Genomic DNA, 16,548 nt, shown 5'->3' with positions numbered 1-16,548 from the left:
TTTTCCATAATCAGTTAATTCTTAAGATGTCTCCTGTCTTACCAATGCAATTTTAATGTATTTTTTCTCTTACTTCGAAGGAAGTAAAATCTTCACTCTGTTAGTGATGACTGAAATAGTTTTAAATCTCATTTATTATAGTGAATTTGGTGAATAATGCAGAATCCATAAAATTTTCACAATTTATCTAAACAATTTCCACCTTGATTTTTAGTAGTGATTCTAACTATGTAATGTGCTAGGCTTAATGTGATGTTTGCATACATGCAGATAATTTATCTTGTTTATTCAATCTCATTCCTAATCTTCAGCCCTCCCCCTTGCTTTCATATAACCCCTGAGTACCACTGACAAATGAAAATGTTCTGTTCTTGTCCTTGTGTGTGTGGCTATTGTTCCATCCATTTTTCCTGCAAGTGATGTAGCTTCATTCTTCTTTATGGATGAGTAAAATCACAATGTGTGGGTTGGAGGTGTAGATCAGTTGGTAGAGCATTTGCTTGACATGCACAATGCCCTGGCTTTGAGCACCAACATCACATGGCAAGCGTAAGCTCCATCTGGGTTATGGGAGATTCTCTCTCTCAAAAGACAAAACAAAGCATTTTGCATAAACACCACTTTTTTTAATCCGTTACAGTAATTTTTTTTTTTGTTTGTTTTTCGAGACGGGGTTTCTCTGTAGCTTTGGTGCCTGTCCCGGAACTAGCTCAATAATCTTAAAGTGTTTTCTTTATAGTTAAATACAGTGTTAAGTACAAATGAAATATGCTTTCTTTAAGAAATATAATAGGGGCTGGAGAGATGGCTCAGAGGTTAAGAGCACTGGCTACTCTTCCAGAGGTCTGAGTCCAATTCCCAGCAACCACATGGAGGCTCACAACTATCTATGATGAAATCTGATGCCCTCTTCTGGTGTGCAGAGGCACACATGCAGGCAGAATGCTGTGTACATAATAAAAAAAAATCTTTAAAAAAGAAATATAGTCATTTGCAATCATTTTAGGAGTAAGAGGGTTAATACATTTCTTTATTGGCACTAGTAATTGCTGTTTTTTTGAGACAGTGTCTCTCTACAGAGCCCTGATTGTCAGGGAACTCACTATGTAGACCTAGTTGGCCTCAATCTCATGGAGCTCCAACTACCTCTCTCTCCTTAGTAAGGGGATTGAAGGCATGCATGACCATACCAGGAAGTAATTAATATTCAAGCTTTAATTTTTATATTGATCAAAAAGGCAAGCCATAGATAAACCCACTGGATTAGTTTTATGCTTTCACTCCACATGGCTGTTAAAAGTATAATCACAGTGTACAGGAATAAACTAAGAAGACATTCAATAAACTATTGAGCATTCTTTCCTTTTCATATTATTGGATGAGGTTGTAAATTCTGAGCTGTTTTAGTAAAAACCATGGGTTAACTTTTAAAGGTACTACAGTAAGGATGGAGTTCCATTAAGCCATATTGGTTACTGATAATCATTTCCATGTATATTGTGACTTAGGAGAAAAATATTTTCTTAACTTACTGTCAAGGTTCCTTTAAATTGTAACCTGATATGATTTAGAATTGCTCAGAATCTTGTTCAGGTAATAACTTTTGATCCATGTTCTGCCTCCACCATGGTAATTCAAAGATGTATGAAAATGGGAATCAGAGAACAATATCATTGACAAAGATCAACTATAATTTAGAATTAAATTTAGAAGGAACCAAACCTTCAAATAATATGAATATTTTGGATGAAAAAATGTCTTAGTTTTCTACTGCTGCAGTAAGACATGACGACCAAGGCAAGAACAAAGAGTCCCATCAAGAAAGATTCTATGAAGAAGAACAAATTCCCTGGGGACTTACAGTTTCAGAGGATGAGAGTACGTGAGCATCATGGCAGGAAGTATGGCAGGAGGCAGGAATGGTGTGGAGAATCATCTGAAAGCTTATACCTTGATCCAGGAGCAAGGGGTTAACTTGGAAAGAAATGGGCTTCTGAAACCCCTAAGCATACCCAGTGACACACCAGCTCCAGCAAGGCCACACCTAATCCTTCTCAAACAGTTCCACCAAGTGGAGACCAAGTATTCAATATGTGAGCCTATGGGACCATTCTCATTCAGACCCCCATAGACTGAGCTTGACTGCTGTAGAGTCACTTTCAGCATGCTCATGGCCTTAGGTTCTATCTCCAGTACCACAAAAGAACTTTCCTTTGGGTGGTTATTTTCCTAGGATTTTCTATAGTTATTAAGATTAATCATTAATCTTTATGAATCTTGTACAGTACAGGCTATCTATAGCCCTTCCTTCTCCTTTGTGTTACATAATAGCACAAATTCTACTTTTACAAATTATATATGCATGAACATGTATTCCTAATTATTCAAAGACATATCGTTGAAAGTTGGTGAATGAAAAAAGTTTATACCATATAGACAGTAAACAAAAGAGAGTTTGGAGAATAGCAAAGTCAAACACAAATTAATTTTAAAGATCATTAAATCACCATTAAAGAGGCCATCATAGATGATAAAAGAGAAAATCTATTGGGAAAACATGACAACTTAAACATATATGTACCAAAATATAGTACCTCAAAATAAATGTCTTAGTTACTTTGTTGTGACTGTGATAAAACACCATGGCCAAAGCAACTTAGGGATAAAGTATTTATTTTGACGCACAGTTCAAGGGGATAGTCAGTCCTGGCAGGAAGTCCTGGAGCTTGAAGTAGCTGGACACATGGCATTTACAGCTAGGATGCAGAGAACAAGAAATGTTTGTGTTCACTCCACTTTTCCATTTTTATACAGTCCAGGATCCTAGACAAAGGACTTGTGCTGCCTACAGTGGGCAGATCTTCCTACCTCAAATGATTCAAAGTAGTCCCCTAAGGACATGCCCAAGGCACACATCCCAGGTAATTCTAGATCTTATCAAGCTAACAGCTGAGGTCACCTGTCCCAACAAATTAAACAAAATCTGACACAAATAATATTTAATTTTGATGAATTAATTTGACTGAGGTTAAAACGAACACCTACATCATTAATGAGGTACACCTTTGGGTGTGTCTGTGAAGGTGTGTCCAGAGATAATTAACTGAGGAGATAAGACACCCTAAACGTGTTGGCACCATTCCATGGGGTGGAGTCCAAGACAAAACAAAAAGAAAGTGAGCTGAGCTCCAGGAGACTTCTTTCTCTGCTCCCCGACTTTAGCTGCCTTGTGACCAGCCACTTCATGTGCCCACTGTCATGTCTTCTCCATCATGATGGATTGTATTCTCTCAAATGCCAAGTCAAAGCAAAACTCTTTTGTCACTGAATATTCATTACAACAATGGGAAAAGTGCCTAATTTACCACCAAGACCTAAAAACCAACTACAGGTCCAGTGAGATGGTTTGGTGGGTAATACCTTTTAATAAACCTAATGACCTGAGTTAAATCCCCAGGACCTACATGGTAGGAAAGAACAGACTCTCAAAAGTTTTCCTCTGACCCCAGCACATGCATTATGCCATATGCCCTCCAAATCAATATACTTTTTAACTAAACAAAAACTACACCTAACAGAGCATTCTACTCAAAAATAGCAGGCGATAGTTTTTTCAATTTCTAATAGCACATTCTTTGTGATAGACCATGATAAAATATGAGTACACAAATTTTAAATATTAAACCCAAGCAAGGCTTGATCTACAATTATAAAGGAATTAACTTGGAAATTCAGAAAATTCACAAACATGTAGAAATCAACATATTTCTTAGCACTCAATGAGGTAGAAAGAAATTACAAGGAACATAAGAAAATCTCAAATGACCAAAACATGAAAATACAACATAGCGACGTGTATGATATGCAATAAAAGTTATGCTTAGAGGAAAGTTATGGCAGATAATAACCCATATCAAAAAGATCTCAAGTCAAAATCTCAGGCTTCTACTTTAAGGCAAGACCGGTATTCCTGGTGAGTATAAAGCTAAATGGGTTGTAATGATCTAGTCTTGAAAAAAGGAACAAAAGGAAATATTGAATAATAGGATCATTTTAAGCACCAACAAACAAAAGAAAACTAGAGTAGATGGAACCAATGAATTACAAAATGGAAAACAGCGTAAGTGCAAACCAATTGAAACAAAGGTGAGAATACTGTAACAATCAAGAAAACTGGCAAGCTTTTATTTTGATTAACACAGGGGGAAAGAAGATTCAAATTGCCAAAATATGTAATAAAGAGGAAATTTAACCTGTTTCACACAGAAGAGATTAAAATAGAGTTCTCTTATAATCCTATGATCAGTTTCAGGTAAACCAGTTATAAAACTAAGATTAACATTAAAAATTTCTGGAAACATACACTGATAAAACTGACTAAAGAAGAAATAGAAAGTCAGAATAGACCCATAATGAATTATTGTTAGTACTCAAATTTTCCCATAAAGTCCTAGAACCAGATGACTCCACATAAAAATTCTACCAAATATTAAAGAACAGCATCAATACTTAGAATTTGTTTAGAAAACAGAGGAGCAGAAACTACTTATGAACTCATGACGGTAGTAATTGCCCCATGATGAAATCAGACAAACACAAGAAAACTAAACACTAATTTTCTTTAAGAGCATGCCTTCAAAATTTCTCAACTAAATACTAGGATATTAACTCCATTAACATACATGAAGATTATATGTTATGACCAAGAAAGATTATCCTAGGAATAAAACATCTGTTCAATACTCAAATCAATGTAATACACCGTGTTAGCAAAATAATAAATAAACTCACACAACTATTTCAATAAATGGAGAAAAACATTTTCGAAAATGCAACACTTTCATAATGATAAAACATACAAAACAGTAGGGGTAAAATGAAAAGTCTTCTGCCTGATTAAATACGCTATAAAACCACACAGTTAACATCATACTTAACAGTAAAAAAATACAAATAAAGGACATTTGATCTCACTGCTTCTATTTAACATTGTACTAGAAGTTCTAGCCATTGTAATTAGGAAAGTACAAGGAATAAAATTATCCAGGTTGAGAAATGAAAAACAGAAACATACTTGCATATGATACTACTTATTGTGTGCATATGATATACAAATATAAGCAAAATTCTGGAGAATTTACAAAAGACTATTAAATTTTAAAATAAATTATAAAAATTTATTAAGTTTGTAGGACAAAAATCATTATCCAAAAATAGTGTTTTAAAAAATCCAGAAGTAGAAAAGGAATATAACACATCAGAACTGACTTAGCTAAAAATGTATAGCAAACCCTGGAGAACATCACATGGCATGTGACATTGGGGAAGTTATTTCTGCTAAATCTCATTTCCTTCATCTATACAACATGGACAATGCAAGGACTAATTTTACAGAGTTGATTGGAGAGGAAATGAATTGATATGTAAAATGTTGATTTTTTTCCATTTGGTGATTTATAATGTTAGTACTACTGAAATTTTATCTCAAAACTTTGTCAACATGTGGAAATGGGAAAATAAAATATAGTCAAATTTTGTTCCGAACCATTTATTGTATGTCTAATTAGAACCTGCCTACTATGCTAGGGACTTTTCTATTTGTTCTGCTCAGGGGACCTGTTTTTCATTCATTTTTTTTAAAAAGATACATCTTTGTTTTTAGTCTCTTTAGTATTTATTTTATATTTTTACTTTATTTTATGCCAGTGCTTATGCAGACAGAAATGTAACTATGTGAGTGCATTTATTTATTCAACTGACACTTGATCAATACTTAAAATAACCCACGCTTTCTAATCCAGAGTATGAGAGAACTGACACATTTTAGTAACAACTTATTTAACATAAACCATAAATGAATCCAATAACTAAATGAAATCAGGTGAACAGGCACAGAAAATCCTGCACAAGAAAGGTAAATAATACACCATCAAGTAGACAACCTGTAGCCAATGACCTAGTTAAATGTTCCCCCATGATGCTCTAGTTATCTTTCAGGGTAACCACAGCAGCTACACTCATGCTGGAAATATTTTCAGATATATTCTCTAGTTTTCATGGGCAATCCCTGGCACACCCTTCACTCTCTGCCCATAAGACTGTGAGGAGATAGGAATCTTATTGTTTCATGCACAAAATATTTTAAGTGAGTACTTGCTTTCTCCTGGAGTTTATAATGCCCATGATTTAAAGGGTTACATGAAGCTCATTATAAAATAAACACCTATGATAGATTATATCATATCAAATCAGAAACCAAAATAAAGCCTCATTTAAGAATTAATTCCTTACATACAGGTAGCTAAAAGCCTTAGAAAAAAATGTATGAGCTCCACTCTCTTGATTTTGTCCTGCTTGGATCCTGATTATAGATTAACTCTATCATCCTTTCAAGTCTCAATTACCTTATTTGTTAAAATTCTTTAATCCTCTCTCCAGGCCTAACATTCTGTGGCTCTACTGTGGTTTACCTAATCTCTCTCTCTAGATCTATTTTATTTCACACAGTAAACATCAAACTATTTTATTCATTGATTCTGCTATTGGCACACCAGTGTAGAGAAATAGAAGCCATCCTTAAGGGGGGGGGATCTCTTCTTTAGGATGATGTGGTATAGATTACTTGAAATTTTTGCATTTCTAAAATGTGCTTATTTGTGAGAAACAAACTGATGTGACTATCATGAAGTGGATTCAAAATTAAGAATTTAGTTTACTTGGTTAGATATGCAAAATACAAAAGAACTATCAAATCCCACCACTTGGCCATTGAAAACGCTGAGTTAACTTCCTGTTTTATGTTAAAAATTCTTCTGGAACATACTCCAAATTGAAAAATCTTTATTATTTATGTAACCTAAAATGAGAAAAACATTTGTAAACATAAAAAGTACAAACATTTCTACATGTTCATTTGGAAATTTTCAAAAGATTTCCGACTTGAAAACACTGTCATTTTCTCAATATGGACGCAGGGTGGCGCTGCAGGCTAAGGTTATGAATAACCGCTTAAAAAGCTTCCCGGCCCTTTGTGTTGTAAGACAGAATCAAAAACACGGACAGGAAGCATCTCAAGGATTACCAGGCTCTAAATGGGTTTGGGCTGCGGTATTCTAAATTAACAATGATTAAGAGCAACTAGGTAAAGAATTCTCTAACGGAGAAATCAAAATTCTGCTTTCAAGCCATTCAGAGTGAGCTGAACAATCGGATGCAAGCACTCGCGTTTTCATCATGGAGAAGCAGGAGAGAAATCACCCAAACAGGCAAGTGATTCCTTTCCTTTTTATGCTGCTGTGGGATCAGGTTCTAACGATGCCTACTCGGTACTCTGTCCTGGAGGAAACAGAAAGCGGCTCCTTTGTAGCCCATCTGGCCAAGGACCTGGGTCTGAAACCTAGGGATCTGACTGCCAGGTCTGCACGGGTGGTTTCTGACTATGACAAACAGCAGTTGATTCTGGATCCCGAGACTGGAGATCTGCTTCTGAGGGAGAAACTAGACCGGGAAGAGCTCTGTGCTTCTGTGGACCCCTGTGTGTTGCATTTCCAGGTGTTTCTAGAAAAGCCAGTGCAATTTTTTCAAGGAGAATTACTGATCCAGGACATAAATGACCACTCACCAGAATTCCCAGATAGGGAAATGCTTTTGAAAATACCAGAAAACAGCCAGCCAGGCACTCTGTTACCACTGAATTTAGCCCAAGATTTGGATGTGGGCAGCAATGGGCTTCAACAGTACACAGTCAACCCCAACTCTCATTTTCATGTCCTCACTCGAAATAATAGTGAAGGCAAGAAATACCCAGAATTGGTGCAGGACAGAGCCCTGGACAGAGAGGAGCAGGCAGAGCTGAGCTTGACCCTCACAGCTCTGGATGGGGGCTCTCCACCTAGGTCAGGAACAGCCATGGTTCGAATCCTGATCCTGGACATCAATGACAATGCCCCTGAATTTGTGAAGACCCCCTATGAGGTGCAGGTCCTGGAGAGCAGCCCCCCAGACTCCCCGGTCCTGACTGTCCTAGCACGGGATGCAGATGCTGGCAACTTTGGGAGAGTTTCCTATGGCTTGTTCCAAGCATCAGATGAAGTTCAACAGACTTTCTCAATAAACGACATCACAGGAGAAATACGACTGAAAAGAGCACTGGATTTTGAGAAAATAAAATCTTACCATGTGAAAATCGAGGCCACGGATGGAGGAGGCCTTTCTGGGAAGGGCGCTGTGCTGATAGAGGTGGTGGATGTGAACGACAATGCCCCAGAGCTGACCATATCTTCAGTGACCAGCTCAGTCCCAGAAAATGCTCCCGTAACTGTGGTAGCTATCTTCCGAATACGAGACAGAGACTCTGGAGAGAACGGGAAAATCATTTGTTCTCTTCCAGATACTCTGCCATTTATTTTAAAACCCTCTAATAAGAATTTCTACACCCTGGTGACAGAGGGGCCACTGGACAGAGAGAACAGAGCTGAGTACAACATCACCATCACAGTCAGCGACCTGGGCACACCCAGGCTCACAACCCAGCACACCATCACAGTGCAGGTGTCTGACGTCAACGACAACGCCCCCGCCTTCAATCAAAGCTCCTACACCCTGTTTGTCCAGGAGAACAACAGCCCCGCCCTGCACATAGGCACCATCAGCGCCACAGACTCAGACTCAGGCTCCAATGCCCACATCACCTACTCACTGCTGCCCACCCATGACCCGCAGCTGGATCTCTCCTCGCTCATCTCCATCAATGCCGACAACGGGCAGCTGTTCGCGCTCAGGGCGCTGGACTATGAGGTCCTGAAGACCTTCGAGTTCCGCGTGGGCGCCACAGACCAAGGCTCTCCCGCGCTCAGTAGCCAGGCGCTGGTGCGCGTGCTGGTGCTGGATGCCAATGACAATGCGCCCTTCGTGCTCTACCCTCTGCAGAACGCCTCTGCGCCCTACACAGAGTTGCTGCCCAGGGCGGCAGAGCCTGGCTACCTGGTCACAAAGGTGGTGGCAGTGGATCGAGACTCTGGCCAGAACGCCTGGCTGTCGTTCCAGTTGCTCAAAGTCACGGAGCCAGGGCTGTTCAGCGTGTGGGCTCACAATGGCGAGGTGCGCACCTCCAGGCTGCTGAGTGAGCGCGATGCGCCCAAGCACAGGCTGCTGCTGCTGGTCAAGGACAATGGCGATCCTCCGCGGTCTGCCAGTGTCACTCTGCAGGTGCTGGTGGTGGATGGCTTCTCTCAGCCCTACCTGCCTCTGCCTGAGGCGGCGCGCGACTCTGTGCAGGACAATGAGGATTTGCTCACACTCTATTTGGTCATTGCCTTGGCGTCTGTGTCTTCTCTCTTCCTCTTGTCTGTGCTGCTGTTCGTGGGGATGAGGCTGTGTAAGAGGGCCAGGGCGGCCTCTCTTGGTGGCCGCTCTGCTCCCGAGGGTCACTTTCCTGGACACCTGGTGGACATCAGTGGCACGGGGACCCTGTCCCAGAGCTACCAGTATGAGGTGTGTCTGACCGGGGACTCTGGGACTGGTGAGTTCAAATTCCTCAAACCCATGGTCTCCAACCTGTTGCTTCAGGATGCTGGGAGAGAAGTTAAGGAAAGTCCCCATTGCAGGGATAGCTTTGTCTTCAGCTAAGTGTTGTCAATTCCTAGACATTGTCATTTTAAGAAATGTCCTTGTTTCTAAGAGGTTTTCTACTAGTCTAACCTACATATTCTTAATTGCGCTGTTTTTATTGGTATGAAGCTATTAGGCTTTTAGTCGTACTAATCACATTTTATCTTTTTCTCTGCATATGTATATCTACTATTAGGGTTATTATAAACCTAAATAACCCAAATAGTATAAATTTTCTTTGAATGATAGCTCTTTTTAAAAGGCTTATTCTTTTATAATAGATACAGCTTTTTGACTGCATGCCACAAGAGGGCACCAGATCTCATTATAGAAGGTGGTTGTGAGCCACCCTGTGGGGGCTGGGAATTGAACTCTGAACCTCTGAAAGAGCAGCCAGTGCTCTTAACCTCTGAACCATCCATCTCCCCAGTTCTCTGAGTGATACTCTTAGTGATCGTCTGAGGCATTTTAGTGCCCTCAAGAAAACTTGCATTTGTGCATGAATTTGTGGCACCTGTGCTTTCCATGTAATTTGATGTTTTCAAAGGTAGATTGTTAAAGATCACTTAAGTTGCCTGGATCCTTCTGCATGAATAGAAAGTAACGTTACATCGTGTTCGCTTTCAGACCAAGTGCCCTGAATAGTCAAGTCATAAAATTTCAACTGTATGTGAATGTAGACAGGGGTTGTGACACTCTCTGCTTGTGAACATCATGCACGCTAGTGGTCTTGTTTATTGGTTGCAGGTGTCCTGGAAATACTAAGGTTAAAGTTTTGAATTCTTACGTGATAAAAATTAAAGAGAAAATATAAATTAATTTCTCATTTCACTTATTAAATAAAATTGTTGCCTCACTGCTTTGCCATAATCTCTTTTAATAATTAATCTCAGAATCAGAATTTTGTCCTTTCTTTCTTAAAAGGAAAATGCAGGGCTCTTGAGGGCCTCACATTTATCTTTTTCTTTCCTCATACAAAGAAATCCAAGCATGGGGTAATGTGTGTGTGTTTCCTGGAAGCTTCTCGACACCTTTAAAATGAATTTTTTTTGAAATTTGGTTATTCTGTTTGATTCCGTTTATTAACAGATCTGAAATTTTTCACTTTTTGTTACTTGGTGGATATCGGTAGAGTTTATCAAGCAGCAAAGATTACTTTTGGTGTTAAATCATTTTGTTTTGTTGTTTAGCATACCCTTCAGTTACTTTGAGTTAAACTGATGAGTAATAATGTGTTTTGCTTGTTAATAAAGTGGAGCAGTAGCATACTTATTGATTTGTATTTACAGCTCTCTGTTGTGTTCAATAAGCCCGTGGAATTGATTGCTTGGTTTCTAACTCATTACATGTATGTAGATAAGTGAGACTCTGTCGAAACTTCTTGAAGTTTTGGCAGAAAATGAGCAATTGAAAAGCTTTCTTTATATCCCTCTATCTATTTCAAATCTGTCAGTCTATTTGAAGAGAAGTAGTTGTAGTTTTGCCCACATTCATCTCCTCATGAAAGCTACACAGCAATGAAAAAGGCAAATTACGGCAGTTTAGGTTCTTGGTGAAATGTGGAGTTTAGTCATTATTCAGATTTTTTTAAAAGCAATAAATAGCCATGAAAGTCAGTGAGCCACACACACAGAAGACCTGAAAGTGGGGAGGAGACCTGTTGGGAAGAAGGGCTTTGTCAGGAGGAGGCAGTAAGAAAGGAGATTTGAGGTGTAGGAAAGGGAAACCTCATCAGGGACTGTAAAAAGCAAAGCCTACTTGAGCATCTCACAGGAAAGGTGCTCAACACAAGATCCAGGAGAGGAAAAGTACTAAAGAAACCATCTGAAGACATATATTTCTATTAAAGGAGCATCTATAAAGCCAAGAAATGACTTGTGAGCATTAGTCATGAAATCAAAGACAATGCCATTAAATTCCTGGGGGAAAGTATTCCCGAGCGTAACTCTAGTGCACAGAGCCTTCAGAGTTCAAACTTCTCAGCAAAGACTGAGAGAAATCATTGACTCATGTGACACTGAGAGAAACACCTTTAATGGATTAAGTAGGGGGAAGGAAACAATCCCAAATGAATTACAGACTTGTGTCAAGAGGTAAAAAGTAGCAGGAAAGGTTACAAGTGAATATTGACCAGGTGTTGGCTCTATAAAGCAAGAACAGTGGTATCTTAAGATAATACAGAGGCAGAGAAATAGATGTGCAAGAAAATGGGAGAAAACAGAAAAAGCTTTAAAAATGAAAAGAGAGCTGGTCTTGGAGGCATCCTCCTTCAATCTCAACACTAAGGAAGCAGAAGGAGGTGGATCACTGAGTTGGAGGCTAGCCTGTTGTTCACAGTGAGTACCCGGCCAGCTAGGACTATATAGTGAGACCTGACTCAAAAAAATTGGTTTTCTAAGCCGATTATATAATAGTCTTACTCCTTTTTCTTATCAATTCATGAGCATGTTTTGTATAATTTAGGTTTTGCGGAGCCTTTTACGATTTTTCTCTTTCTTTGAAATATCCTTCTGTTCACACAGCTATGTTACATATGTTTTTATTTTTACAGTTTCAGTAGGCTTTAAGGGTATTTTATTTGGAAATTAAGTGTACTTTTAGAAAAAATAAACAGTTCTTTATTTGACTTTTTCATTTTCTTCCTTATCTTTATGATTTCTTTCTGGAAACTTTATTTTCTGAGATTCTCATTCCATTCTCTATGTCCCTTGACTTTATATTTTTATTTCTCCTTGCTGTGCTAGGGGGTTATTTTAGTGTCATCTCAGCTCATGCCAAGTCTGTCAGTCAACAAGGATGTACAAGCATCTAAGAGTTAGTTTTATAAAGTTTGTTTCAAAGATAATTTATTTCTAGTTTCATTATTTTTAACAATTAAAGACCTCACATGATTTTTATATTTACTTGGGATGGAGTTTTCATCTCTCAGTTCTCCCTTGGTTCCTTTAGATATAAAGAATGGAGCTGACCACATCTTCATGATGGAGAAGTCATATATACACACACACCTACACAATCTACATGTACAGCTCCTATCAGATAAATTACACCATCATGTATTGCATCTACTTTCTGGTTATCATCGGTTTACTATGTGGAATTACTATTGCTAACCTTGGCTGCTCTCTTCTTTACTTTGCTGAGAAGTCTTAGGGCAATGAGAACAGATTAATGAGAAAGTTACCTTTTTCCAATGAATTTTTTCTCATACAATGGCTGCTGTGACAACCTTTCTTTTCCTGCCTGCCATTTTTGCCCTCCCTCTTTTCTTTCTTTTTTCCTCATTCCTCTCTTTCTATCTCACTTGTACTAAATATATAGAGTCAAGAAGCACATTACATGAGAATGGTAAGTATGTTGAATGTGTGCAGGATATTTGGTAAAACATAAAATTTGACTGTATTCAGTTGGTGAAATCATGTGAACTAATGGGTCATGAACTTCCTAGATTACATTGTCATATCTGTCATACAAGTGTATCTATTTTGTTTTTGTTAATCTTTACTAAATCAAGCCATCAAATTTATAAGGAACAATGTTGTTGCATTTGACAATTTATAAAAAAATCCCACTTAGAATTAAAAAACTGAAGAAAACATAAAATCTGATCTGTCGCATCTATTAGATATTATAAAAGTCAGTTTCAAATGTGGAATTATTAAAAATGAATATATGATGACTAACACAAATGTTTAAACTTGTTAAAATAGTCAGCATATCACAAATCAGCTAGGTGCCAACAACTCTGAATAGATTATGATATCCAAATTTCAAAAGGACACTATAAGAAAGAAATTACATAACAACCTCTTTTATATATATATACATGGGCATGTTAAATTTTTTTTTTAACAAAAAGACAATCAAATTCAGAGATGTGTGAGAAGAAATCAAATGATGACATCATGCATTAATCTGTATAATGCAAAGCAGTTTAGCATGTGAAATCTGATTACTGTAACCCACCATAGCATGAGGTCAAGGAGAAAAGCAACACAATTAATCACAATGGATACATAAAAATTACTCAACAAAATACAGCACATATTAATGGGCAAAATTATAGAAAAGAATACAGAAGGAAACTTTTGAGCATGTTCAAAAGTATACAGTAACCAAACATAATGGCACATCTTTAATTCCAGCATGCAGGAGGCAGAATAAAATAAAACCTTATGCAGAATTTCAGCAATCTTCAGGCAGCAGAGGCTGGTGGATCTCTTTGAGTTCAAGGCCATTCTCCATAGTGAATTCCAGAACAGCCCAAGCTACACATAATGACACCCACTCTCATAAGATACCCAAACAAGTATGTATGTGTGTAATAAATATTACTAAAGACAAACTATTAAAATTTTTCTGCTGGAAATCAACAATGACACAGGGATGTCCACCCTGGCTACTAACAAGATTTTACTGCCAGTTCCAGCCAGAGAAATAAGGTAAAGAAGAAGAAAAAGGCACAGCAGAAGGAATAAAATTATATTTTAAGTGATGAAATTATGTGATTAAAATTATGAAAATTCTGCAATCAGAAGTAAACATCAGCATAAATAGTATAAGAGGCTACACCCAAGTGGCTGGGTAACTTAAAGGCTACTGGCAGTAGGAATTCCTGCAGCACAGAAGTGATAATGTAAGCCAGGAACGCCGGCAGATGTGAGATCAGCTCTGTTTATAAGAAGAAAAATTGAAATAGCATTTAAAATGGCTTCCAAATATATAAACACCAACAAACAAATCTCCTAGGGAGTTATAAAGCAGGAAGATCAAAAATTATTGAGAAAAATATAAAGATCTAAATAAACTGAGGAATGCACAATAATCTATTGGAAAGGCTCAGTTGCTGAAATATTGTTTATCTTTGGAAGAATCAATAGATCATAAAACCTTATGCAGAATTTCAGCAATCTTCTTTGTGTATTTGATGGACTTTTTTGTATACAAATGCAAAGAAAAAACAATAAACAATCTTGACCCAAAATAATGATCTGTGGAAGAAATAATTGAAGATGCACACTTTATTAAAATTAGATTTTATGCTCTGTGAAAGAGTCTACCAAAAAGTGTCAAAGATCAGGAGAAAATGCTGCCAAATGATGCAATTGATAAAAGACAGCTGTGTAAAATACAGACTTTAAAGACTCAACATTAAGAAAACAAGCCTACATAATGCCAAAGATACTAACACTTAGCAAACAAAATTCTGAGATGGTGGGATGGCTATTCTTGGTTGTCAACTTGACTACAGCTGAAATGAACTAAAACCCCCAAATGGGGCACACCTGTGAAAGATTTTGCTTACTTTGAAGTGGAAAGATCCACCTCTAAACAGACCTTCAAGGTGGGTAGACGCGCCTTTAATCCAGCTCTTTTGGTGGGAGAAGATTCATCTCTAATCTGGGCTGCACCTTCTACTGGGAGCCTTTATAATTGTGGTTCTCAGCCTTTTGGTTGTGATCCATTGAGGAGGATCAAATGACCCTCTCACAAGGGTCGCCTAAGACTATTGGAAAACACAGATTTTTTATTATTAGTCACAACAGTAGCAAGGTTATAGTTTATTAAGTAACAATGAAATTCATTCTAATGAATTCCTTTATATATATATTCTTACTGTAATAAATATTCTTTCTATATATACACATTATATATATATATCATCTATATCTATACTCTAGATAACCCCAACTAATACAGATGATGAATAATCACATGGGAAGAGGCTCCATGTCAACAAGTTTGAGAAATAAAACACCACTACCCAACCATAAGGCAGAATGACTAATCTCGGGGACATTGACACTACCACTCCTGAGAGGACATGACACACTAAGGACCTCATTTATGGGTTATGGGAATGAATGATATGGTCATTTTAGAAGATTGTTTGGCAGCAAAACCAAGCACACTCTTACTATAGGAGACAGCAATCATGTTTCTTAATATTTAAGTTAGTTGAAACTATGTTTGCACAAAAAACTGAAACAGGGGCGTTTACTGGAGCCTTTTACATAACTTGTCAAACTCTAACAGTTACCAAGATCCTTCAGTAAGTGAAACTGAGATAGCCTAATGCAATCACAAAATGGAATATTATTCAATAACAAGTGAAATGAGCTGTCAAATCATGAAGAGTCTCTGAGAAAACTTAAACACATTTATCACTGAAGTAAGCTGAAAAATTCTAACTATATGAAATATCAAAAAATTCAAAGGATACAGGCAGTATAAAAGATCAATGATTTCCAGAGATTCAGAAAATGGAGATGTAGATAAATAAATTGATTTTGAAGATTTGGTGTCAGAGAAATGGCTTCGTGTTACTAAAAAATAGATGCATGCCATGATAAATTGTGTGTGTGTGTGTGTGTGTGTGTGTAGTATGTAGAAGGAAACCCAGTTAAAGTGATGGACTCAGGGAAATATATGTTAATATTGAAGCTCAATCAGTTATAAGAAATGTACCACTCTAGACTGAACTATAATGAGGAAGGTTGTGCCCAGTTGTGGCTGTTCTCTATGCCTTTTAATATTTTTTTGTTGGTTTAACGTTCATTAAAAGTCATTTATTTTAGAAGGAAACTTACCTTTAAGATAATAAGACCTATTGTGGAGTTATAAGAAGTAAGAGAGAAGAGCATTACTGTTTGATATTCGAGGCAAATGGAATCTTTGAGCTGATTCATGATCACCTGACTTAGGACATTGTGACAACTCAGAAACAATGGGCAATGGGTCATCTTTTCAGTACAGAATGCAAAGGATTTGGGAAAATATGGACCCTAATTTTATGCACTTGAAAGAGTTTATGTTGATTATAGCTTTAAATATGAAAATAAAAAGTAATCATCCAAAATACATAAGAATTCTTATGACCATGGAGATAGAAAGATTTAAACAGTAGAATAGTGCTACCCAGATATGGAAAATATTGAC

The 16,548-nt window shown here is 37.5% G+C and overlaps 1 protein-coding gene across 1 annotated transcript; it reads left to right on the top strand.

Annotated features, from left to right (window-relative positions):
- Window positions 1–7,055: 7,055 nt before the first annotated feature.
- LOC130886932 (protocadherin beta-4-like) lies at window positions 7,056–10,795 on the top strand. Its single transcript, XM_057789183.1, has one exon. It carries the CDS (start codon window positions 7,234–7,236, stop codon window positions 9,625–9,627), a length of 2,394 nt encoding a protein of 797 aa, XP_057645166.1. The 5' UTR covers window positions 7,056–7,233; the 3' UTR covers window positions 9,628–10,795.
- Window positions 10,796–16,548: the final 5,753 nt, after the last annotated feature.

The sequence above is a fragment of the Chionomys nivalis genome, chromosome 14 (genome assembly GCF_950005125.1).
Source record: "Chionomys nivalis chromosome 14, mChiNiv1.1, whole genome shotgun sequence".
NCBI classification, from domain to species: domain Eukaryota; kingdom Metazoa; phylum Chordata; class Mammalia; order Rodentia; family Cricetidae; genus Chionomys; species Chionomys nivalis.
Note: the sequence above shows the minus strand (reverse complement) of the source record. Positions and strands in the feature narration are given on the sequence as shown.

Excerpts from the sequence above, each read along its gene's own strand:
- LOC130886932 (XM_057789183.1), top strand. The coding sequence starts at position 7,234 with ATGGAGAAGCAGGAGAGAAATCACCCAAACAGGCAAGTGATTCCTTTC.